The 23694-nt window shown below is 39.1% G+C and overlaps 1 protein-coding gene across 4 annotated transcripts in view; it reads left to right on the plus strand.

Annotated features, from left to right (window-relative positions):
• The window catches only part of CTNNBIP1 (catenin beta interacting protein 1), a 33734-nt gene extending 20680 nt beyond the window's left edge, over positions 1 to 13054 (plus strand). For all 4 annotated transcript variants that reach the window (XM_069782561.1, XM_069782560.1, XM_069782559.1 and 1 more), the window contains one exon: positions 10727 to 13054. In XM_069782561.1, coding sequence (XP_069638662.1) covers positions 10727 to 10785 — 59 coding nt within the window. In that variant the 3' untranslated portion in view covers positions 10786 to 13054. The remainder of the gene's footprint in view (positions 1 to 10726) is intronic.
• Positions 13055 to 23694: the final 10640 nt, after the last annotated feature.

Here is a 23694-nt window from a genome sequence, read left to right on the forward strand (position 1 = left end):
TGGGAGTTTTATAACAAAATAAAATGTAAAGTAGGTACAGATTTCTAAGGTACAAAAGCAATTTGTTATGCATCTGATAATTTAGTTACTATGACTCTAGTTGCTTGATAACGCTTTTCTCACAAAATAAAATGGAATCATCTAACAACATCTTTTGTTTTTCATATTTGCATGAATATGGAAGTGCAATGTTACTATTTCAGCAGAGTAAGAGGGAAAGTTTACCAATAGGAGGAATTTGTTTCCCATTGCATTTCTTTAATTTGAACAACATAATTAATTCCCAGACAGGGGTAGTAGACATGAAATAAGTTTACAAATCTGCTTTGGTTTGTTTAGATTCCCATTAAGGGGATGAAGTACGTGCTGCTTTTGTAAATTCTTTGCAGAAGTCTTGGTAAACAGTTGTGTGGCGCTACTCTGAATCTACTGATCTCTTCTGAACCTGAATGTTTCTTTCTGATTATTTTTTTATCCTCCCCTTCATAGGCCTCATGCCAGATCACATTCATAATGTAGAATTTGGTACTGAAGGAAAATTTTAAGACTCGTATGCCAGAAAGAACTGAGTTGAGCAGAAATTTAATATAGATCTAAGACATTTAGAAAACCATTAGAAACACAACCTGCACAAACTTGCTCTTCATTTTTAAGCCTGTGTGTTCATTCCTCACATAGCTGGGGGATTGATGGAGATAGATATGCTCGTATATTTTGGCTGAGAATTCTTAAACTTTTCTGCCAGTCTAAAGCAAAAATTTGCCAGCTTCTCATCAAAAACTGAGGTAGACATATTCAGTTCAGAAAGACTGTTTTAGCGGAAGTTGGCATTTTTCAGCGTTATCCCTAAAGTAGTTACATTTCTCACAATGAAAATAAATGCTGAATTACCTGCACTTTGGCAAAGAAGAGAGAATAAAAACAGAAGTCCAGCTGGGGGGACACAGATACTTCGTACAGCTGTGCTCCTGCACAGCTTGATCTAACTTTCTTGTCTAAACTGTTTGGTTTTATTATCTGTAAAATTATATTTTCTCACTTTGCAGAGGGCTTTGGAGACTCAAAAAGTTCAATTTTGACTTAACTTAAATGTACTCAGAAGAGAGACTAACAGTTACTTAGTCTGCTTCTAGACTCAGTAATCATGCAATACAGGAAATGCAAGAGCTTCATACATTGTTCAAAATGTTGTCTTTGTCCCATATTTGAACAGATGCTAACTGATTTCTCTGTCGTCATTTTCTTAAAGTCCTCGAAGATTCTTAAAACTTTGTCCATAGGGAAGTGAAGTCCTTCCTGTTGATGCTTGCTTTGTTCTAATCTGAGACACTGCTGTCTTTCCTGGGAGATTTGACCCCACAATCTATCTTCGATCCTCCCAAGTTATAATTAAGCTGGTGGTCTGACCATTAAGATTTTTCTTGGTAGGGGAAAAAAGAACAAAGAAAGAAAATAGTTAAATATTTAGAGAAGTGGGAAAGGATGTTGGTTCTTTTCATATGCAGATATGCCATCTCTCCAAATTAAGTAGCGAGTAGCATGAAGAACAAATGAAAACGAGGAAACCTAGCCAAGTACTTTTTCCTTTGGAGAAAGATGAAGCTGTAGCATGCTGTATAGACATAAGCAACTATAATTTATTGCTCAGGACTTTGATTTCTTAGAAATCTCTCCAGATTTCTAACAGTCAGTTATGATAATGTTGCTCTTTGCTGTTAGGTGTGGTGGCTCACACAGCAGGAATCAGTGCGGTCTGTGTGTACTTTTTGCTGTATTCTGACGTTAGTGAAACAGGAAGGATTGAATATGAAAGTATTGGAAATAGAGAATACAAATTGCGTATAGGTGTCCAATTTGCCATCTTAATGAAGATTCCATCTCCACTAGATGGCATTATCTTGTGCTGACAAACCCTGTCCCAAGTCCGCATGCTGAGGTACTTAAATGTTTCGTGTTCTTCAAGATGCCTTAAAGGAATTTTCTTCCCTGCTGTTCTGTTGTTTTCATTGAATCTCCTCTAGAGGATTTTTTTTTCCTTTATGCAACTTGCCTTACAAAACAATTAAAAGGTATGTTATTTAAGGAGTAACTTACAAAGAGTTAGTATGTTAGTGGATTTCACAATCTTTTCTTCCAATAGTAGGACAGACTGCTCTCAGCCTAACTTGTCCCAGACCTATCTTTAGAGCCATTTTCCTCCGGCAGGCACACAAAAGTCAGAAAGCTGATTTCATACCCCCATTTTGTTCCAGAAAAGGGAATCACATTCATGGCCTTAGCACTCTAAAAGCTTTGTTATAGACCTGTACATTTTTGTGTCACTTAAAAATGCTGTAGTCTGGCTCCAGAATTACAGGAAGGTCTTTTTTTTGAGAAGACTATAGAGGATGGATGGCCGAGAATTTTGTAAGTGTATCACAGTCTCTATTACATTTTTTTTATGCTTTTCTTTGTTGTGCATCCATGAAATATTGCCTTAGAATAGCTGGCTGGTGGCATCATAGTAATTACCTGAGGTAGGACTGCTGAGCTTATCACTGTGTGGTGCTCAGTACTATGGTTTCTGATAAAGATTTGTCAACTTCTTTGAGTCTATTTGTTTGACCACAGGGAGTCACTGCAACCTATGTGACCAATATATATTTGCAGCAATGTGACAGTGCATTGAAAAAAGAAGTTTACACTTGTCACTGTTGAATTCAGGTGCTTGTGCCATAAACCTTCAGTGAGCCACTATTTATAATGATATCTCTGACATTTAAAGTTCCTCCATGATACTCTGCTTACTGGCTTAGGATTCAGCAATAGAAGTTAATTGCTAATTTTGATCAAGAAGCATCTTAGAATACCCCTGTAATTTTTAAGCAAGGCTGAAGTCTAAGACTTCCCTTCAGTTTGTGCTTATTTTTATAGGAAGAGGAGAAATTAAACTCTTTTATCTTTTTATTTGCCATCTTGCTTTCAGAAGAAATTCACCAGTTCAGACATACAAAATCACTGTGTTGTAGGATTGTTTACAGATCTCCTTTTACATTCGAAAGGTACATTTGGAACACCTTCACTCATGAAGCATCTGCATTGTATACTGTTGAAGGGTATCTTGTTTTCCTGACAGGGAGCTCAAAGTTATTCTGATTGCATTACTGAATATCTTTGCGTAAATCAGGTAATGATGAAATATGTCCAGGGCTCTCTAATGTGCTGTAGCAGATATCAAATTGAAATTATTGCAAATCTTTCTAATATGTGTTGTAAACATTTTACATTCATAGCCGCAATATATATTAGAGCAATAGATCTGTGAAGGGATCTTGAATGACCAGAACATGTACTCCAGTCTTAAAATATTATATTTTTATATATATTTTTTTATTTTTTAGTTCCAGCTCTATTTGGCCTTTCTTTCCGGTGTATTCCAGAATCTCAGGAAGTGCTTACTCCCTCAGTGTATTGACTTTGATACACTTCTCTAGAGATGCAGTTTTCCTAACACGGACAACAGTCCACCAAGAGCAAGTAACATGTAGGCAATTCAGATGTCTGGATTCTGCTCATAGCTTGATATTTTAGCTATTTTTATTAACGCTTTGGCCTGCTCACCCATTCTTTTCTTCAGCTGATCTGGACAATTGTGTTGCATCTGTGATAGTTATGAGGCTTATCTGATGTATTAGAAATACTTTATTATCCATTGAAAGATGAACTGCTAGCAGAGGGGATGAGATCTCAGTAACCCAGAAAAGCCTGAGTTACAGTTATAAAACTCCAAGCTGAAGTCCTTAATATTTAAACTTAGTATTAATTAAGGAACTAAACGTTAATGTCATGCTCACATTTTTTATAACCATTTTATTTTTTGATCATTGTTGTAATGTTGTTAACACCTATATGAAAGTGCAAAATATAGAGCATTTTTCTTTACTCAAGGAGCTTTTTAGCTAACATCTGTGGGTTGTTTGTTGATTTGTTTTTATGGCTGCAAGAATAACTGAGGAACCCAAAGGCATCTGTGTTCAACTTGTGTATATGCTAGAGAGTAGATGTAATCATGAGCTGTTGTGAGATATAAACACATTAGTCGTCTTCCCTGCATTGCAGCAAGAACTAATGCAGCTCAGACTCATTAGGTTTCTTGAGCTCAAAATGATGAAGTTAAGGCTTTCTCACATATTTTTAATACAAGCAAAATGCCTCTCAGGAGGTTATATGCACAGAAGCACCTCCTGCATAAAAAAACATTTCCTGTTTCTGAGTTACTTAAATTTCTAAATAGTAGGCTAGCACTTGGCTTTCTTAAGTCACTGTTCTGGTAAATCTCTAAATAGAAGCTGCGCAGCTAGTAAGCATGATATGTGAATTATACTAAGACCTTGGTGATTACAGCTCTGTTGTTCCTATAGCAACAGGAGTGTCGTGCTGGTTTTTGAAGAAAGCTGGTCCCTTGGGGAGGGCAAAGCTGAGATGCAAACACATGCCTAGGCTAGGTTAGACGCGTTTTCTGGATGGTAGGATGTTAAAAATGAACCCAGGCTGCTTGTGGAGTTAGGAGGGGGACCATGCTCACGAAATATCAGACAGTGGTGGAGAAATGGAGGTAGCACTCTTCTCAGTGTAGTTTTATTCTTTTGAACACAATGCTTGGTTTAATGTGCTCCTCCTCTCAGCAGTGCATGTTGTATTTTTAGAATGCCAGACTAGGATACTAATACTGGGAATTTCAGAGAAAAGTTAAATGTTTAGAAGATAGTTGCTGGAATGTGATTGAGGAAATGTGTGTATACAAAGATCTTGAGGGAAGTAAAGAATTTTTTTTTTTTTTTTTTTTTTTTATTTGGCAGCCTTCAGAAATTCATGATAGGCTTAACCTTCTGATCTCTAAAGGCTTTGGGGGTTTAATTAATTTTGCAGGTGACTACAAACAAATCAGGTGTATGTATCTACTCATCATTCAAAGAACACTTGGAAACAGCAGCTGTTAGATGTGCCAGTTAGCATCTTCCTTTGTGTTAAGGTAGTGTGGTTTTAATCCAGCTTGTACTTGTACCCTACTGGCTTGATATCACTGTAGCTGAGTACTTGCTGTGGAAAGCATTAACTTCAGTCATCTTGTGAAATTTTCTGAAACTTAAGTGAACTGATTAGCAGTTGCGTGTGCTGAGCTCAGTGGATATCCACAGTCTTTACTGCTGTGCAGTAAAGTCATTTGACCTTCAGATCATCTTGGCTTGCTAAGACTGAAGTCCAAGTGGTGTAAAAGAACTACTAAATTCAGCAGTCCAAACAACTGCAATTGCAGCAGGATTTTTTTGAAAGTTAGTGAGGTAAGACTGTCACTATTGCTTTTTAAGATAGGACATAGGCCTACCAGTTAATTATTGTTAATTTCTAGGAAGGATGAGGGTGAGAAAGTGTAAGGCAGGAGCGGGAGAAGTATTTGCATGTCTGAAAGCATAGCAGTTAATGCTTTGCTCATGAAAGAAGATGGGGAATATTTTGTTGGGTGTATGTAAGTCTCTATTTCAGTGTAGAAACATGTATCCAGAAAAGGGACAGCTGTGGAGAGAGAAGTTGTACATATATAGTGTAGAAGGTCAGGTATAAATGTGTCTTTCTCATTGTTCTATACATTAATTACTGGAAGTGCAAAGCTCAGTGAAGGATGTGCTAAAAGTAAACATGGTTCACCATCCTATTGTCTTAGTTGCGGGCTTTTGGCAAGGTGCAGCTTAACTTTATAACCTGTGCTCTGCTTTTAAATTTTTTTTTTTTACTTGATTAGAAAGAAAACATCCGTTGTGGGAGCCAAGTGGGACTGCAGCAGAAGCTCTATTCACTAGTACTCTAATCCCTGCTTTCCTTTCACCACACAGAAACCCCTGCTCTATTCTCTGGGAATGTTTGTATTTGTACATGAACACTGGCAGCTGTAGAATTGCTTAATGAGCAGACTTGTTAGATTGGTTTCATTTAGCTCTGGATAGTTGGGGTTGTAGGACTGGACTTGAACAAAACCTGCTTTTGTGCTGAGAAATGTGGATGTGGGTGACCTTTTTCTGGACAAATGTCACCCAGGTTTTTTTGCTACAGGACATCTTCAGAAGTAATCATGCTCTGTAAGTGGCTTCTGGAAAGTTGAAAGCACTGATGAGAGTATCCCTTCCATTTGCATACTGTGCTTTTACCCTTACTGGAGTGCAGCAGAGAAGTTTTCCTTTCTGTTTTCAGATCGCCGAAATCCCGTAGGACTTACTGCCCTTCGAGAGGTTGTGGCATTGTTATAACTAACTACTCGGTTTACGGACATGAAGGTATCTTCCCTCTTTGCAAGTCCCCTGAACAAACTGGTTCTGCATCTGGGAAATACTGTTGCCTTTCATATCCCAGCCAGGAGTGATGGTGCTTGTGAAGAATGGAGAAGCGCTGAATAACAAACTATCTCTTTTGTTAGTGAATATAAAATGAGGCAATGAGGCGCAATACCCAGAGGGCAGTGATACTTGTGTTGAAAGTGACTGGGCTGACATTCTCTGGCAACCATAGGTTTTGGTGTGAAGTAGAAGGCCCTGTTCGTGCTAGCATCAGATTTGGTAGCCTGCAAGAGCTTCTTATGTGGCTGCTTGGACAAAGGATGTCTTCCTTTTTGTAATACTGTATCACCGCAGTAAGGATAAAATTGGATCTTTAATGTGGGAATAAAAGAAATCAGCATAGGCTTGAGTCTTCACTGCAAGATGTTGTTCTGTTGGGTGTTGTGCCCTCGGGTTACCCACCCACCTACTTGTCTACCTGGAAGGTGGTATTATCTTTTATTTGATAGGTCAGATTACCTTTTTAAAGGCAATTGCTTGAGGCTCTTGCAAATGCTGGGTTACATGCAATTCCTGCAAATGAAAACATTGGCAGCTCTATCAAATAACAAAAGGAACTGAGGAGGGAGCAGGAAATAAAACTGTTCAGCATTGTGTATAAAATCCATTCTTTACTAATCTTGTTTAAAACATGGGATATAGAAATATATCACTTCTAATCTTTATCTTCCTTTCCAAAATGAATAGCTTTTGCCACCTCCTGTTCATTCCTGTATATTGTTTTGCTGCTCCCTGGTGTTTTGGTGGAACTTTCTAACTTTGTATTGCCATCAGATTTCATTAGTGTATGACTACTTTTCTGTTCCAGGATCATTTATGAAGGTATTAAGTAAAATTGGTGCAAAGGCTAACTGTTGAGAAAGTGCAGTTGTAATCTCCTTTCCAGCCCAATGATTATCCTTTCAAACATAATTCATAATCTTCTCTTAATGAATTGTTTACCTACCTTGGGTTTTGTACTGATTGCCTATCTTAATTTAAAAAGTACCATATGGGAAGCTAGGTATTATAAAGTGCTAAACAACATCAGAGAGGGAGCATGTTTTTTGATGATGTTATGATAAAAAAACACCATATGCACTTTGTTCGTGATTTCAGGTAACTTTAAAATTGTAGTTATCGTAATTACATTGGTGGTAAAACATGGGTACTGCACACTGACTGTGCAGTTAGCTTTGGCTGTGAAAGACCAAAACCTTGAATTCTAGACTCATTGTCCATCTACTGTCCTACTTCTTTCTTTAGGATGCATGTAATAATAATCAATAATGCTATAGGTATTCAAGTATTTTTCATACTTTTACACTGTATTCTTTGTTGTATTCATGCTTTTTTCTTCCAAAGAGAACACTGCTTTAAAATTTGGCTTTTTCTGTTTTCCTGTTTTATTGACAAGCTGTATTTCTTGTACTCCCTTCTTTTTTTCCTATTCAAAGTCCAGGCAAATGGCAAGTTATCAGAAGTTCATATTGACAGTGACACTGGTATTGAAGCTGTGCCAGGTGGGCCTAGAAAATTGGAAAAGGAGCTAGCTGAGTGTGAACCTGCTCTTCAGCGATAGCTATTTTGATTGTGAAAGCCAAAATGAACTGCAGAATTCCCAGCATCCTTTGTGCCAAAAGCTATTTCTGCTCATCATGTGTTTTAAACGGCTGTGTGCTCGGCACAGTAGGCTGTGTATAGGAACAGTGCCGAAAGCTGGAATTGTTCGGGACAGACAGAAATATTGACCTGTGTGTTTATGGGGTTGCATGATTATCTGGAATGAAATTTCCTTTCCTGCATGGAACTTGTAAGGATGCTTGTAAGAATTTTTTTCATGTTTAGACTGTAGAAAGGGGACACCCCAGGAAAACAATCAACATCTGTTAAGTAATCCAGCTCATCTCTTGTGCTAATGTGACATCATCTGTGATTTTGCGGTTGCTAGGCTACTCCAGCTGCTCTGGACTTGCATAGCAAAGCCTCCTCGACTTTAAAGGAGGATGCATGTAAAATACAGCGGCATAGGTTGTGCTTTATGTGCGCTTGCTTTCTTGGTGCTTCAGAGTGTCATTACTCCCTCCTCTTTTTAGCATAGAAGTGTTTTTCAGAATCCTTGCAAATAAAATCCTTCTTTTTGTAGAGGCTAGTAGTTCTTACGCATTTAAAAAAAAAAAATCAACACGGCAACTTGTTAATTCAAAGCTGGATCCTAGTGCTATGCATCATTTATGTTTTGATGAAGGAAAAAACAGTTTGTGGAGGAGATTAAAAGGGAGATGACTGCAGGGCTTCTGAGTGTTGGCAAGAGGCTGCATCAGAGCAGTTTTTGATGTAGTTCTATAAGATAGGGGTCCTACATATGAAAAACCAACTACTGCTTGGTCCTTAATATTTCCTCCTTTGAGTACATATAACAAATAAATTGTGAAGTGTATAAAAATAAATGTAGTTGCATTTCATAAGCATTGATTTAGTTTTTAAGATATTAGCAAGGGGAATTTACAACCTTCTCTTCTCCCCCTTTTTTTGGCCACTTTTCCTTCTATATTGCCGCTAAAGAGCAAATTAGATAACTGAGAAATGGAATTCATATAACTGTAACAGATGAGGAATTTTTATTAGTCCTCTTTCTTTTACCTTGTATGCAGGTGTGTATAGGCAGAAGTTGCTTGGGGCACAAAGCTGAAAACCATTTCTTGATATGCTTCAAGTAAAAGACTGGGTAATCTTTACACGCTGATGCTCCATTCAAGTTGAATTTGAACTTTCCAAACCCCAGTAAGAGAATTCAGTAGCTGATCAGTTATCTGAATGGGGACAGGCAGCCGGTGTTGCTTTTGGCATTTGCTAGTTTGTTGTCTAATCCTTTAATAGAAGCTTTGAAGAAAAATTTATTAAGCAAAATTATCGCAAGCAGACCAAATTAATTAATGAAGGCCAAAATGGTCATTTTGAGTCATCTGTTGCACTTAAACACTTAAGATCGTTTGAATGGAGGAGATAATTTTCAGAAATTATATAGGCAGTGACTGGAGGATTCATATTTTCTAAGCAGTTAGATAAATGCTGTTAGAGGATCTACAGATGAAAGAAAGCATTTACTTTTATCTGACTTTCCTTGGGATCGGATTTTTACCAGAAATTAAAAATATTGCACTCAGCCCTTCAGGGTTGTGTTCCAGTTCTTGTCTAGACTAGAGATATTGATTTAAACCACTGCTTTGACACTACTGTATGATCTATTTTTATTTCCATATTGTCCTGAAGACATTTCTCTTTAAGTGCCTGTTAGGCCATGCTCTATAGTTAGGAAGTTCAGAGAGCAGATTTTTTCTGAAAAGCTCAAGGTATCTTGAAGAATGAGAGCTTAGCATGGAATGTTCCTTGCAAGCCTTTATCAGACGTGTTTCTCAAGCCATTCAGGTCTTTCTACTATAAATGCCCACTTGAAAGACCACACAAGTTTGCAAAGACTTGGAGATGGTTATAGGAAGGTAATGAACATCTTTCTGTGCTTCGGGGACATGAGTTTTGATCGTAATTATATGCAGTTGACAGCCTCAATTGAAAAAAATAAAATTAAAAAAAAAATCTGGTAACTGAGAAAGTTCACTCACTGAATTCTTCTGGAAAAGCTTTCTTCAGGCTAGGGATAAAAGCATTATTTAGCAAAGCTGTATCTGTTCCCTGGGCAAATGGAAGCCTTCAGTTTGAAAGAAAATACTGCACTTCCATTAGAGAATGAACATGTTCAAGACACGTTAGTTTATAAAAGGTGTTAAAGTGATTTTCGTGGGTCGGGGGGAGCAAAAACCTTTCAGCTGGCCTATTAGAACAATTTTTATTCTTAAAAGCAAAGAGTAATGAATATCTAGATGTGAAGATAAAGAATATCTAAATGTCACTTAAAAATGACAGTGTGATGCATAGGGCAGTATGAGTTTTATTGAACAGTTCCTCATACTTCAGAGAAGCTCAGTAAGTCTCTTATGCAGTGCCAGAGTTTACACAGGGGGGGGAAAAAGATTATCTCTACATGCCTGTGGTGTCAATCCTATGAATTTCTTTTTTTTTTAAGTCTTGCTTCTTAGAAATATGTGGAAGCAAGGAATTCTTGGTTTTCTTTAAAAACAAACTGATTTCCTTAGGCTTGCAAAGGAATGTTTTAAATCTGCTGTTGAAATGTTTAGACCACTTCAGGTTCCAGTCCCAGAAAAATAAGAAAACACACCTTTCTCTTCTTTCTGTCCTCTTTTTCCTTTCCTATTGATTTTATGGATGTGTTGAATGACAGTTTGGATATGGCATCTATCTGCCGTTCTTTAAAGGAAGTAATTATGGCACACATTTTCCTGTATCCTTTATTATTACAGGTGCTGAGGATGTTGTGATGGCATTTTCCAGATCGGAGACAGAAGACAGAAGACAGTAACTACAGGATACCTGAACAACACAGAACTGGAGAGGACAGTGAGATTTCTGAAGATAGAGGAGGATGGCTGAGCATTAATAAGTTCCTTTGCCCACCCTAATTGTTCCTTGGTATTCCTTCTCCTTTGTAATTTTGTTTCCCTTTGCCCAACCCTCAGAATGCATCTCACAGCCATCTATTCCTATAAGTTTTTGCTACTCAGCTGGGCTGTGTTAATTAAGGACGAACCTAAAGGTGTATTTTTGATTGGCTCAAAGGGACAGGCTGTGATTGGCTAAAGGAAGACAATTTTTCAAACTTGACCAATGAAAACCTTTTATCTCGCTTTTTATTTTATATTTTAAAGAAAGTCTCTTGACATCCTACTTCTAAAGAAGCTTTTCATGCTGTGGTGCTTATTTAGGTCAAACTTGTGAATTTGAAGAGGGTTTTGATTTGGCTGCATAGAACTGGAAGCAACTTGTGATTGGTTGACAATGCAAATGCTTTCTCTTCAGTTGGCTTGCAGGTATTTTGCTGACTTTGACATTTTCATTGCAGAAAGCTGATGTTTTGGTGCATTGGTTATTTCTTTATACTTACTGACTTGGGGGAAAAAGACAAATGTGCTTTGCAATATTTATTACATCTGCACACATATAAATGCTTGCTCTTTTGGGTTTGTTTTGTTCTGTTGATTGGCTTTGAAATCATGTTTTTGATTTCCTATTGGCTGCAGTGTTTCTGATGCAATCGGTTTTTCCATACTCATCTGCTCTGTGGCCTCAGGCTCTTTTGGGAGCATGTGTCGAAAGCATATTTCGTTCAATAAGTCCACCTGTTTAAGCTGGAACATGGAGATCACCAGCCATTCTGTGCTACTGTGTGGGCTGTACTATGAACTCCTGGTAGACCTGGCTGTTCAGGTGGCTTCTCTCTTTGCTTCTGACAGAGGAGCTGTAGATATTTTGCAGGAATTGCAAGAATGCGATCTATGGCTGTGACATGAATTTGCCAAATTTGTATAGAGAATATGTGAACTTGTTTAAAATACTACATATAGTTCCACTTTAACCCTTTAATTGCTGCACAAGATGAGCTCTCACATAAGGAAAAATTAATGATCATTAACTTAAATCCAACTTGCACTGGGCTTTAATAAACTAAGTTTCTAGTCACTTGAAAAATTGTATGTGGTTTGGCTCCTTGCAACTGTTTGGTGATACGGAAATTATCTGGATCCTAAGATAATACCATTTTCTTTAGGCACTGTTCCAAGAGACAGTAGCACTGCATTAAGCTGTCCCATAGTGAGTGTACAGGTGACACTCTCAGGTTTACTCTCTTGGTAGTTGCAGGGCCTTAAAATGCGCGCACGCGCAGACACACACACGTGCATTTACAAACTGAAAAACCTGCAGTGAAATCCCTGAAGTGCACTGACTCTTCAGGAATCTGCACATAAAATTTCTAGCACTGCTGCCTAAAACCTAGCACTTCATTTTCCCTTGTATGCGCAGGTCGTTTTGACAACGCTTCTAGATTTTCCTGTGGTTTGCACTGACTTTAAGATGTTTCAAAATCTATTAAAGCAGAACTCCATTCACCTGTTCCTGGTTCCTTTCATATGGTTGTTAATTATTTGAAGTAACAATTCCAGAGTGTGACTGTGACAACGTGACCATTTTCATGGCAAGGAATTATGATGACAGGATGCTCTTTATGGTCTCAAAATGGGGAAAAAGCTTGAGAGAAGCCATGGAATGTATGCAAAAGGAAGAACGGACTCGTGAGCACGAGGAGGGAAGTTATCTTGAGCAAATGAATACTGTGTAATGAGAACAACTGTACATCTATTTATGAAAAAAATCCTTTTGATTCAGTTGCAGCTTTGTAAAGTTCAATGTGAAGGTAAATCTTTTACCCCTGTTTGTTGGGGCCAGATAAGAAATTTCTTTATTAAAAGAAACCAGGAATGAGCCCAAAAGATTCTTTAAATTTAGACCTGGTTGCCTAAGAGGCACTTTAATTTTAACTTTGGTGCAAAGGGGGGGCAGCCCTTAAAGGGTTAATTTAAGGGGATACGTGTGTTTCTGGTTGCTGGCTGGAATGAATGGGCTGGATTGTGGTGGCCTGTCATTGTCAAGCTAACATGCATCCTCCATGTGTATCTATGGCATTTCTGAGCTGTTAAATCTTTTCAAGGAGAAAAGTGAAAGTGTTTATGTGGTTTAATCTTTTCACTAAAAATGTAATTGTTGGGGGGTAAAAATACAGTTTTTAATAGCTACTCTTGTTTCTTATTGATTTATTATACTGTTAAACCACCAAATGGAAAATACTTGCTTCACCTTTGTGGAAGACTTCCATGTAGATTCCGAACGTGGAGTCTTGAGTAAGATGTTCAGAAGAATATGTCGAGAAAGGGCAATGTGTTGTATAACAACATGATTTGGGATTCAGAAACTGGAGGAGATGTAGTCTCTCGAGAATATTTGTGCTTGCTTTGTTACCTGTGTGCTCTCCCCTGCCCCACTGGTGATTTCTTAACTTTAAACCAGGGCTGGCAGATTTACAATAAAGAATTCGTCTATAAATCAGGGAAGAAGTAGTGGAAAAGAGGGCTTTCCAATATTCCCCTTGAATTATATTTCTAAGTATTTATCTTCTTGCTATGAAAACTAAATCCCCATTACCACTGTGGAGCCTGGATTAATTCGGAGCTAGAGAAACCTGCACAGAGTACATCATGGTTGACTTGTTTATTTTATGTACAAATTTTCTATCTTTGCCTTTGTGCTTTTGTCTTCTCAAGCAAACCATTACTAATAAAAATCAGAAATCCAGTGTTTTAGGGGTCAGAGCTGAGTATAGATCTGAAAAGAAATACATTTGTAAATAAAAAACCTGTATAGTTTAACGACCAACCAAATAGTGCTTACGGCATTCAGTAAGGGTGTGTAAAAGCTTTAGAAGCATCTTCCAAAAAACCATGCACCCTTTGCGTGGTCTTTTGGGGAGGCGTGTTCCTTTAGATACTCAAAATGTGCTGTTGTACTTCTTCTCTTACCAAGCTTATCATCTACCTCTCCTAACACACTGTGTTTTCCAGAGCTTGAGGAAAAGATTTAGAGCTGAATCAGATACTCCTCTCATCTTTGTCGAGATGGGTAGCAATTGCTGTAACTGCAGGTAGGTCATTGTGTCTGTGAGCATTGCCCATTGTAAATGAAAATGAGACTTCCACCATTCACATAGGCCTTTAGATTGATTCTCCCAGGTCCTAAAATAAACCCTGGAGTAACAGAACATGTGATCTGGTGGCACAGCAACACTTTGGAAGGAGCTGTTGCCTGAAAGAAGCTGGACCACTAATAAAATAAAATAAGCTCTTCAGGTTTTTTGTTCCTATTCCTACCTAAGGTAAGTAGTTACTATAAGTTGTATCCTTCTCTTGGCTGTTCAGTGGCCTGTGTGAAAGTTTCTAATGCTTTACCATTAAGTCTGTTTCAGTTCCATAAGGTCTATATTTCTAATTCACCAGCAGCCTAAATAGTTCTGGTAAAGACTAAAGATTAAATGGCCCATGAAATTCAAAGACCCCTGTCACCTATAGAAGAGATCATCCTAAATAATACTTCAGCGTCGTCTGTGGGATAAATTTCTACAGCTATTGAGAATCTGTTACAAAAATAGAGCAACGCCATGTGTAGTTAGCAGTGGTTTATAATGCAAGAGGAAGAAAAAATAAAGGCTGAAAGTTGAAAGCTTTGAATCAAATATATATAATGTGTGTTAGAAATTATTTTATGAAAGACATACTGAGTGCCTGGGCAATGAGGGGAATGTATGATTTGGATTACTTTAAGATCAGTCCTTCAGCTTTCCTTTTGGTCTCTTGCCCCCTAAAGGACTGTGTGGCAGAGCTGACAGCAAAAAAGACTGCCCCGCACTGGGACCGGCAGAAACCAACAGTGCAGTAAGAACAATTTCTGGAGGTTTAAGAAATCTTCAGTTGTATTCCGTCTCTACAAAAGAGGGAGTCCTTAGTGAGTAAGCATCTCTTCTTCACTGTTACTCATCAGTAACAAAGTGTTCCAAAGCTTAGTTGTTAATAAAGAGCTTTTAAGAAGCTTTGTTAAAACTGAAAAATAGTTGTTTTAGGTGTAAGAATAACAGGAGCACTAAAGTGTTGCACAGTTGCTGCCTTGGTGGGATATTTGCTGAAAGCAGTTGATTTTTAAAGCAACTGACAGCAGTATGGTATATACATCTAGCCTCAGCATCGATCTGTTCAACACTCGAATGAAACCGGACCTATTTGTTACTCAGTGCTGCAGTCAAAGGTGCATGTTGTATGCAGGGCAAATCCTTCCCTGTTCACAGCATCAAAATGAAATAAAATTTATTTTTTAATTTCTTTTAGGTGAAATGTTTTTATTTATTATATTTCACGTTCTGCTGCAGAGAAGCGTTAAGGATCCTGTCAGTTAGGCCTGGATGAATAATTTCAATAAACTTGGGCAATATGAATGGGGTTTTTAAGGGTGTAAAAATGTGTCAAATGTTGGTAATCAGGGGCCAGAGATGGGTGTTTGCTGGACAGACTTTTTCCTTGCAGCCTCAGGTGTAGCATGAACAGTTTGCTGTAGTGCTTGCATCCTGCAATTTTTTTATCCTGTGTATCTGTGACTTCTTCAGAGCAGCAGTAAATAGGTCACTGGATTGCTGTGGTTCTTCCAGATCTGCCTTAGACTCACTGTGTAAATACAGCAAGTCTATACAGACACTTCGCACTACCGTTTCCCTTAAACCTCCTCGTTACTGATGCTTTTCACAGTTTTACAAATATAAGTGTTGTATAAGAGGGAGGAGCATTGTTATTACTTACCAAGGTAAGAGAGGAGCTTGGATCTATTCCCTGTCAGTCTGTCGTAGGTTCCTATACAAAGACAGAAAAGATATCACCTACTGTCTTCTAAGCTCTGCTTTCATTTTCTTTGCAGCTGATTTGCCCTAAGCAGAATTCCTGCAGTATGTTATAAACAACCTGGCTAGTTTTCTTTGTAGCCTGAAGCACTTCAATTTTGGGGATTGTTTATTTTGGAAAAGAGAAAAAAAATTTTTTTGAAGCTTTATAACCTGGCCTGCTTACAAGCTGCCTCATGTATCAGCATGAAATAGTTAAATGCACAGAGCTTTTTGCTGTGTGGACGTTTTCCAGGTTAACTCTCCTTGCAACTAAATGCTAATCTGTGACCAGAGGCCTGTGAAACTCAGAAAGTAAACTTTTAGCCTTTGTTTAACAGTTACAATACTAACTCCAACCCACATGTGCACTGATGCATCTATACTTTTCTTTAGTTTTTCACCTTAGATGATTATTGCTGCCCTTCTCTGATGGAGTTACAAACACAGCAGTCCCTATAGGGTCAGAAGATGATCCTGTGTGTACCCTCCATGGGACCAGCTGGAGACACTTACTCAGTGTATAGCAGGCGTGCTCTCCCCATGTGTTGTGCCTGTCATTGCTGCACAGCACTTGAGCTCTTTGGAGTCCCCCAGAGAAAAAGGCCCTTTACCCACTCTGCGAGTAACACGGGTGGTTAATAACTTTTTTGTTTTCCCCCAAGGCTCTAAAACACTTCTGATGAACCTCGTTAAATTTAAGTTGGTTGAGCTGAATCCTAAGGTTACATCTGTGTTCCGAGTTGAGACTCTTACAATATTAGGGACCCATTTAGCTAGGTTTATGTTTGAATAGGTATTTAATAATGTTCTTGGCTTAACTGTTAGGGTTTTAGCCCCAAGCAAAGTTAGTTCCCTGTGTTTTACTTGCACTGCACACCACTTCTATATAGCTAATTTCAAATTTCGGAAGACACAAATCATAATTAAGTTACTCAAGCATGCAGAGTTTGTTGTTTACACCATAGTCCACATGTTGTCACATAAAACACATTCCCATTTTGCAGTGAGGTGAAAGTAATTTTACTACTCTTCTCAGATATGACCGTAACTCAGTGCTCTCCTGATGCCTGCAATGTTCCAGCTGATGGAAGAAACAAGGATGATTGTTCTGAAAATATCTTTCCTCAAATGAGGGGAATTTTCTGAGATGAGCATGGGTAATGTAAGTTCATGTCAAGGCTTGATGTAGAGAACACCAGAATAAGAACATGGCTCCAAAACTTTGCTCTCTAGGGGTTTTGTTTTAAGCTGCCACAAGAGCTCAAAAGTTGCTTTTGTTTCCTCCTCTTAGTCTGTTCCTCAGTGAAGCTAAATGCATAATTGTGGTCCAAGACTGCAGAGCAACTTGTGACTGGAACTGAAACATAGCTTGATCGTGTCTCAATTGGAAACAGGAGCCCTGTGTTCAACTACAGTAGCAAGGAAACATGGCACTGAAACTAGTCCTCGTCTTTATAGTGTAGGGTAAGACCCTAATGGTCTCACTGATGGCTTGGGGGTTTGGTTTTGGTGGGATTTTAACTGTGGGATGGAAAGTTTCCGTGATTCCAGAGGAAGGGTGCTGCTTCAGAAGAGAGCAGCTTTGGATGTTATTATGTACATACCTTTGTCCCATGAAGCAGGAGAACGCATGAAGTTATTTGATCAGGGAATGACATAGAAGCTTGTGTTGCTGCGGACGATGCACTGTAATCCATTTTCAGCCTTACCTGTGACCTCCTAATCAGAGGGCGCAGTGTAGATGGCATTGAACGTGATTGGAATGGACAGTGGTAGCCAAGCATTTTCCTTCAGTCTTTTGTCATGTATCTCAAGTGCCTGGAGCAGACACGCATTAACTATGTGTCACCTCATCGATGTCTGCAGTTAATGCCTCAAGTGTGTGCCTGATGCCTGGTCACAGCTAGGCATGCAGTTTTCTCATGCAAGTAGAACAGTTCACAACATAGTCTGTACTCTTATTTTATGGTTTATTTTTAATGGCTAGATTCTGTTATATCTCGGGGGGGGTGAGGAGGAAGATAGGGGCAGGTCAGGAATGGATGAATTTCTGTAGGTGGAAGCATGAGAGGAGGATTTTGCCTCACTGTTGTATTCTCATAAGCTTCTCTGAGCCTGGAGAAAGATGGTAATTGAACTAGACAGAATCTTAAGCTTTTGACTTGCCTCGCCAGCAGCACCAGACTTCACAGTCTCCCTCTAAAAGGAACTGTGCTGCATGCTGGTTCTGTAGCATGCTTAGCTGCTTGTACCATATGGGCATACAGCAGAGCCTTTTGTTTTAGTCTGGCCTTGACCTTGAGGTCACAGTCTTCTGAAACTAAATGGGACATTTGGACTTATTCTGGCTAGTGTAGCTACATGATCATTTTTACTTGATTTTTTTTTTTCCCCTCCTCTCTAAATGTAGCAAAGTCTAGGTGTCAGAGGATTGGAGCAGTGCAGGGAATGAAATTAAATCTTTTCACTTTCAGTGCCATTGTCAAAAGGAGGAGGCAAGACCTAGATAACTGAGAAGTGTCTAGTTTAACTACATACCAGTAACAAACAGGAAGGGCTAGAATTTCTAAGGGTTTTGCAGACACCAAAACCAGCAGAGCTCTGATATGTACCTGCTCTAGTAAATAGTAGACTAGCATGGTAACACTGCAATGTATGCAAAGATTCATAGCTCATATCCTTCTACAGAAAACATCCTTTCCTCTGTCCTTAAGAGGTTTGAATAGAGAATTTGTCAGAAAAAGCACTGTGGTTTTAAGAACTGGTGAGATGGATCATAGAGAATGAGGTCTTTGACATAGTGAGGTCCCAGACCTGGTAGTGCTTACAGCTTAAAGTCAACAGCTTGAATTTGGCTCAGACAGAAGGAACATTAAAGTCAACTGTGTCAGGTTGCTGTAGAGCAAAGCCACAAAAATAACTGTGAAACACAAGTACTATTAGATATCACTTAGGGATCATAAGCAACATTCAATCTGCAGGATTGGGTAGTGACTTAGTTGAGGTTCAGCCACAATTAAATTAATTCTGTAATTCTAAAATGACACATACTGACATGTTTGCAGGAGAGGCTATGCTGCTTTTGTGATCTGATGGATAGTGTGTTCTGCCACCTGCATTGAAAGAAGAGGTCAGGTATGTTGTTTCTTCAGTTTTCTATCTTGACAGAGTGCAGAGAGTTGGTTCCTGTCCGGACATGAATAAATCTTTATGAAGGTTGTTACCACCGTTCTTGCTTACAGCTACTAAAAAGAGAGGGGGAGCCTTAAGGGGGGAAAGAGAGAGATTAAAGGGGAAAACCCAGTAGGTTATAAATGCATTTTTCTCTGTGCTGGAGGTTAAATAATATTTTATGCATGTGACAGAGATACTGTGATTAAGGAGCTGTCAGGCAGAATGAGAGCTGGGCAGCAAAGGGAGCAGAGATGCTTGAGGGAAAAGGGTATAAGATGTTCTAATGCTAAACTCTCTTGTGCATATCTAGTGTATGATGTGTGCCTTTGTGTGCCTTTCACTATAAAAATGGCTATTCTACAGTTATTTAGGGTTTTTTTTCCCCTTCATTGCTCAAGTATCTTTTCTGTCTGAGATCTCTCACTGGTTACTAGTGACATTACTTTAGAAAATGGTCCAAAACTCTAATCTACGCTGCTACTTCAGGGTCTAGGATTAGGACTATAGAATGGCATATGATAATACTGTACAGAAATCGTGGCTTTAACAAATGGAAAAGATGTCACATTGTTCCATTTATCCTGTTTGCTCTGTTGGAGAAGAACTAGCTACTGTGCATCTTGCTCAGTTTGAGGACTCCTCGGTCATTGCAGAGCCTCTGGAATTTTGGCTGTCATCATACACCTCCTGAACAGGAATTGGTGAAAACTGGGCGCTCAGACTCATTTTTAGATCAGGTCAATAAATACTTGACCTCTCCTGAGTTGTATTTTAATGTAATGTTACACAGACACCAGTCATTCCCAGAGGCTCTTCCTCACGCTGCACGAAGCTGCCTGTGTAAGCTGAGCTTCAGACAGGATGATATGCCTGTCTCATCTCATAAGCTTTTTACTTACACTCAATGGGCAATGTATCACTGAAGCAGCAGTAAACATGGAGAAACGTGTGCTGTTAGAATGCAGCGCAAAGCGCTGTACTTCAGTCATTTAACACAGCATGGGATTTACAGCCTCCCCCTCCCCGCCCCGTTTCCTTTGCAGAAGGCAGTGTATCATTCCACTTACTCAGCTGGTCCACTTTTGACAGACACAGAAAAACAGTGGATAGGCCAGAAGGAGAAAAGGTAAGAAGTCTTACATCAGAGGCTCATTGTCCATACTGAAAACAAGAGAAAACGTGAAATGTTAAAAGGTGCAGCTGGAATGGAAATTCATGGCTGCTGAATGTTTGTCTAGGTAGTAGGATGGTCCTTGAGATCCTGTTGGGTCCAGCAGAAGTTGATCCCACACAATAAGTGGGCAAATAAAACATTTCTAGTGAGTTATTTTGTAAAGGTTATCTTCCTTCACTGGGTAGAAAAAAACATGGAGTTAACAATCTAATGGATTCATTAAAGCAGCACATGTTGGGATGGCGTAATTATTCTAAATCACTCAGATTCACTTACATGTATTAGGTAGGTCGGGGGGGGGACACACATCCTTACCTTCATGCTGGGTACAAACCATGGTGATGTTGGTTTTGCTGGGTACATGAGCCTTAGCTCTGAGTGTATATTTGTTTCCTGCTTTAAGACAATACAGCTCTTTGCTGCCTCCCTTTTAAGGTTAGTATGTTCATAACACCTACTCAGCCTGTACAAAAGCCACTGACTAGAATTCTGCTGTCTTCCTACCAGTGGTAGGTCAGTGGCTGAGTCAGTGGTAGAAACAAATCTCTGTTTATCTTCAGTACGTTCCCAGAACAGTATTCCACTTCTTTAACACAACCTTCCCACCCCAGGACAGTTTGCTGTCAGCATTTAACCTTCTTCCTATTGCAGAGCAGCAATGGAAAGCGGCATCTAGCTTTGAAAACAGAAGACAGACGTGTCCTTGTAGAAAGACTGTCTGCCTTGGAGCTCCCCACGGGGAGGCAATCGGCCCCTGATGTTGGCAAGGAGCTCTCACTCACTCGACAGCATTAATCAGGGCTGACTGTTCCTCTTAATCCTCTGATCCCTTCCATACGGACGAGAACACAGGCATTGCGTTTGCGTGTTATGCCCTTCTTCACTGAAAATAGGGCTGGCTCCCTGGCTTGCAGCAGGCAGTGATTAGATGGGTGGGCGATCAAAACATGATTAGCAAATCTGCAATTAGAGTGAAGGCCAGGAGGGCAGTGGCTTACTGCAAGGAAGGGTCATGACTGGTATCTGTCAGAATAGAAATAAATATGTGAAATGACAAAGGATTTAGCTGCACTCTTGTCTGATGAGATTCTAACTTACATAGCCAAGGCACTGCTAGGAAGAAGCTAGGAGCACTGGAATTTTAGAGAAAGAAAGAAAAAAAAAAAGGGGGGGGGGGGGGGCTTTCCTCCTGGACCAGATAATTTTGAAAGGGACTTTTTAAAGCACCAGAGATAGTTTATGTAGGTAAAACACAGCCTCAGAAATTGGGACGTCTGCATCAATTCTAAATTTTGTCCCAGACACTTTTTGTGATTGATAATACAGGAACTTTGTCATTTTGTTCAGCAGCTAGAGAGTTAAGGTATTGATCATGCCTTGCAGAGGTTTGTGAAGCTTTTAATAGATCAGTGTGTGAAATACTTTGAGACTGTGGAAAATGTCTAGCCAAGCTGCAGACTGTTATTGCCAGATGTGATGAATTTGAGCAGGCCAGGAGTGGAGAGGACTTCATGTCAGATACTACAAATAGAGGAAGAACAACAGTTTGCTTGAAGCCAATTGCAAGACAAACAGTGGCATGTTTTTAGCTTATTTTTGTGGTCTTTAAAAAACCTATGTGATGTGAAAAATATGGCAACTAGAACTCTGTCTCGGAAGAACTGTTCAGTAAAATTGACCCCATTTTTCCATATCTACATAATAGTGTTCACATCAGCTACAGAGACAGCAAGATTGGGCCCATTTACAGCACCATGCAGTTCACTGTTTTCTCAGGAGTAGGAGGCACTTGCATGTAATGACATGAAATCTAATATTGCATGATGAAAATTCAAATTACAGCTTCAAGATGCAGGGAGATCTGGGAAACTTATAATCCATGGTCCAGATCCTGGAAATCAAATCACTGATACCAACTAATTTAACCAGGGTCTGTGCAAACAGAAAGACTTGTTCTTAGGACTCTGGCTGCAGCATTGGCACCAATTATACAGTCCCACTGAGTGTCCATTCAGCACACTGCACAATTAAGGGGAAGAAGTAGGTAGTTTGACTAGGGAGCTTTATGCACACTTGTGAAGAAAATTATGAACAGCTGTTTTTTAAGTCCAATCACAACCAGTAAGACTTCAGTAGTTAAAGCATATATGAGCTGGGTGACTTATGAATTAACCTTAGTAGTCTGATATTTGTGTGTTACAGAAGGATAGACAACTGAGTTAAGCTTGTGAGAATTCAAAACTGTTTCCAGTGGGTTGGGAATTTGAACCTAGGTTCTTAACGCCATTAAATCAGACCCTCTGCCTGAAACTCTGACCCAGCAAGCCAGCCTCAGATAGACTAATGTGTTTCTTTTTACAGGCCTATTGCATGACAGGCATTGCACAGCAGGATCTTAGTATTAATCTGGTAAATAGAATTGCATGGGCAATAAAAAGCCTTTACTCTAAATGCTTTCTGTATAGACAGTTAATGAACATAGTGACCTTTTTTAATTTGTTTTTTAAAGACCACTATTAAAAGATAGAAGCGGGCAAATGTTTTAAAATGCTCTGTTTTTAAAAGGCTGAGCTCTGGAGAAAATCTGCGCGATGTGGAGTGAAGAAGAAAAATGAGTTCTGACCCTCTATCTTTTGAGCCATCTGTTTTTTGAGTCTCAGTTGCTGCAGGACAGTTTTATTTCATTTACCTATGAACTGCCTACAATTAACCCTAACAGCGTCCTTTCCAATGTTTTTCATAAGCAAGTTTCTATGCTGACCTCTCCTTCAGTGTCCCTACGTGAGAATGTCAATAGAATGAGTTTTGACAATGGGAAGACCAGTGCTGATTGTTTGTCCTATAGTGGTGGTGTGCCTGCTTGTCTTTGTTGTTATTGGATTTGGTCTGCTAATAGCATTCAAAGGAAAAGAGGAGGTACAGGTTTCCTTTTCTCCTGTGAATACGGTAGCATAGTAGTGTAACTTCAGCTTCCTAGACTGGTTACAAGGACTGGAAAGGAGTAGTACTGAAGAAAGAATCAAATATTGAATAATCTGTTTTTCTGGCATTTCACTGTTTCCAGTTCCCCATGCCCTACATAGGTTCTAAAGCTACTTCAAGCACAAGTCTGAAGACTAAACATTTGATGCAGATGAGTGATTGCTCTAAGAAGTGTTGCACATTTTCAGGAAAAAAAAAAAAATCTGTGATTAGGCAGGAAAGACACAAGGAGCTTTGCAGTCTGTGTGTCTGTAATTTTTTTAATACAGTTTAATAATGAAGCCATGAATACCAGAAAAAAAGTTAAACATAATAGCTTTCTTCTAGGCTGTACCCTTAAGAGTTGACAATCTTTACTCAAAATGCAAGAAAATACAGATAAATCTGGACATCGACTGAAAGGCAATGAACAGTCAAGTAGGGAGCGTAACAGGCTTGTGCTCTTGTGTAATGTTCTTGGTTCTGAGTATTTCTTATTGCACGCGGTATTTAAAATAGTATCGGACTTTGTGCTTCTCCAGATTCATTTGGAAATTGGGACTGGCTGTTTATGAGATAGATATATATATCTATATGGTCACTTAATAGGGAATTTATAAATGCTGCCTTTTTAATGAAAATGATAATAC

This window comes from Haliaeetus albicilla, chromosome 4, assembly GCF_947461875.1.
Source record: "Haliaeetus albicilla chromosome 4, bHalAlb1.1, whole genome shotgun sequence".
NCBI lineage: Eukaryota > Metazoa > Chordata > Aves > Accipitriformes > Accipitridae > Haliaeetus > Haliaeetus albicilla.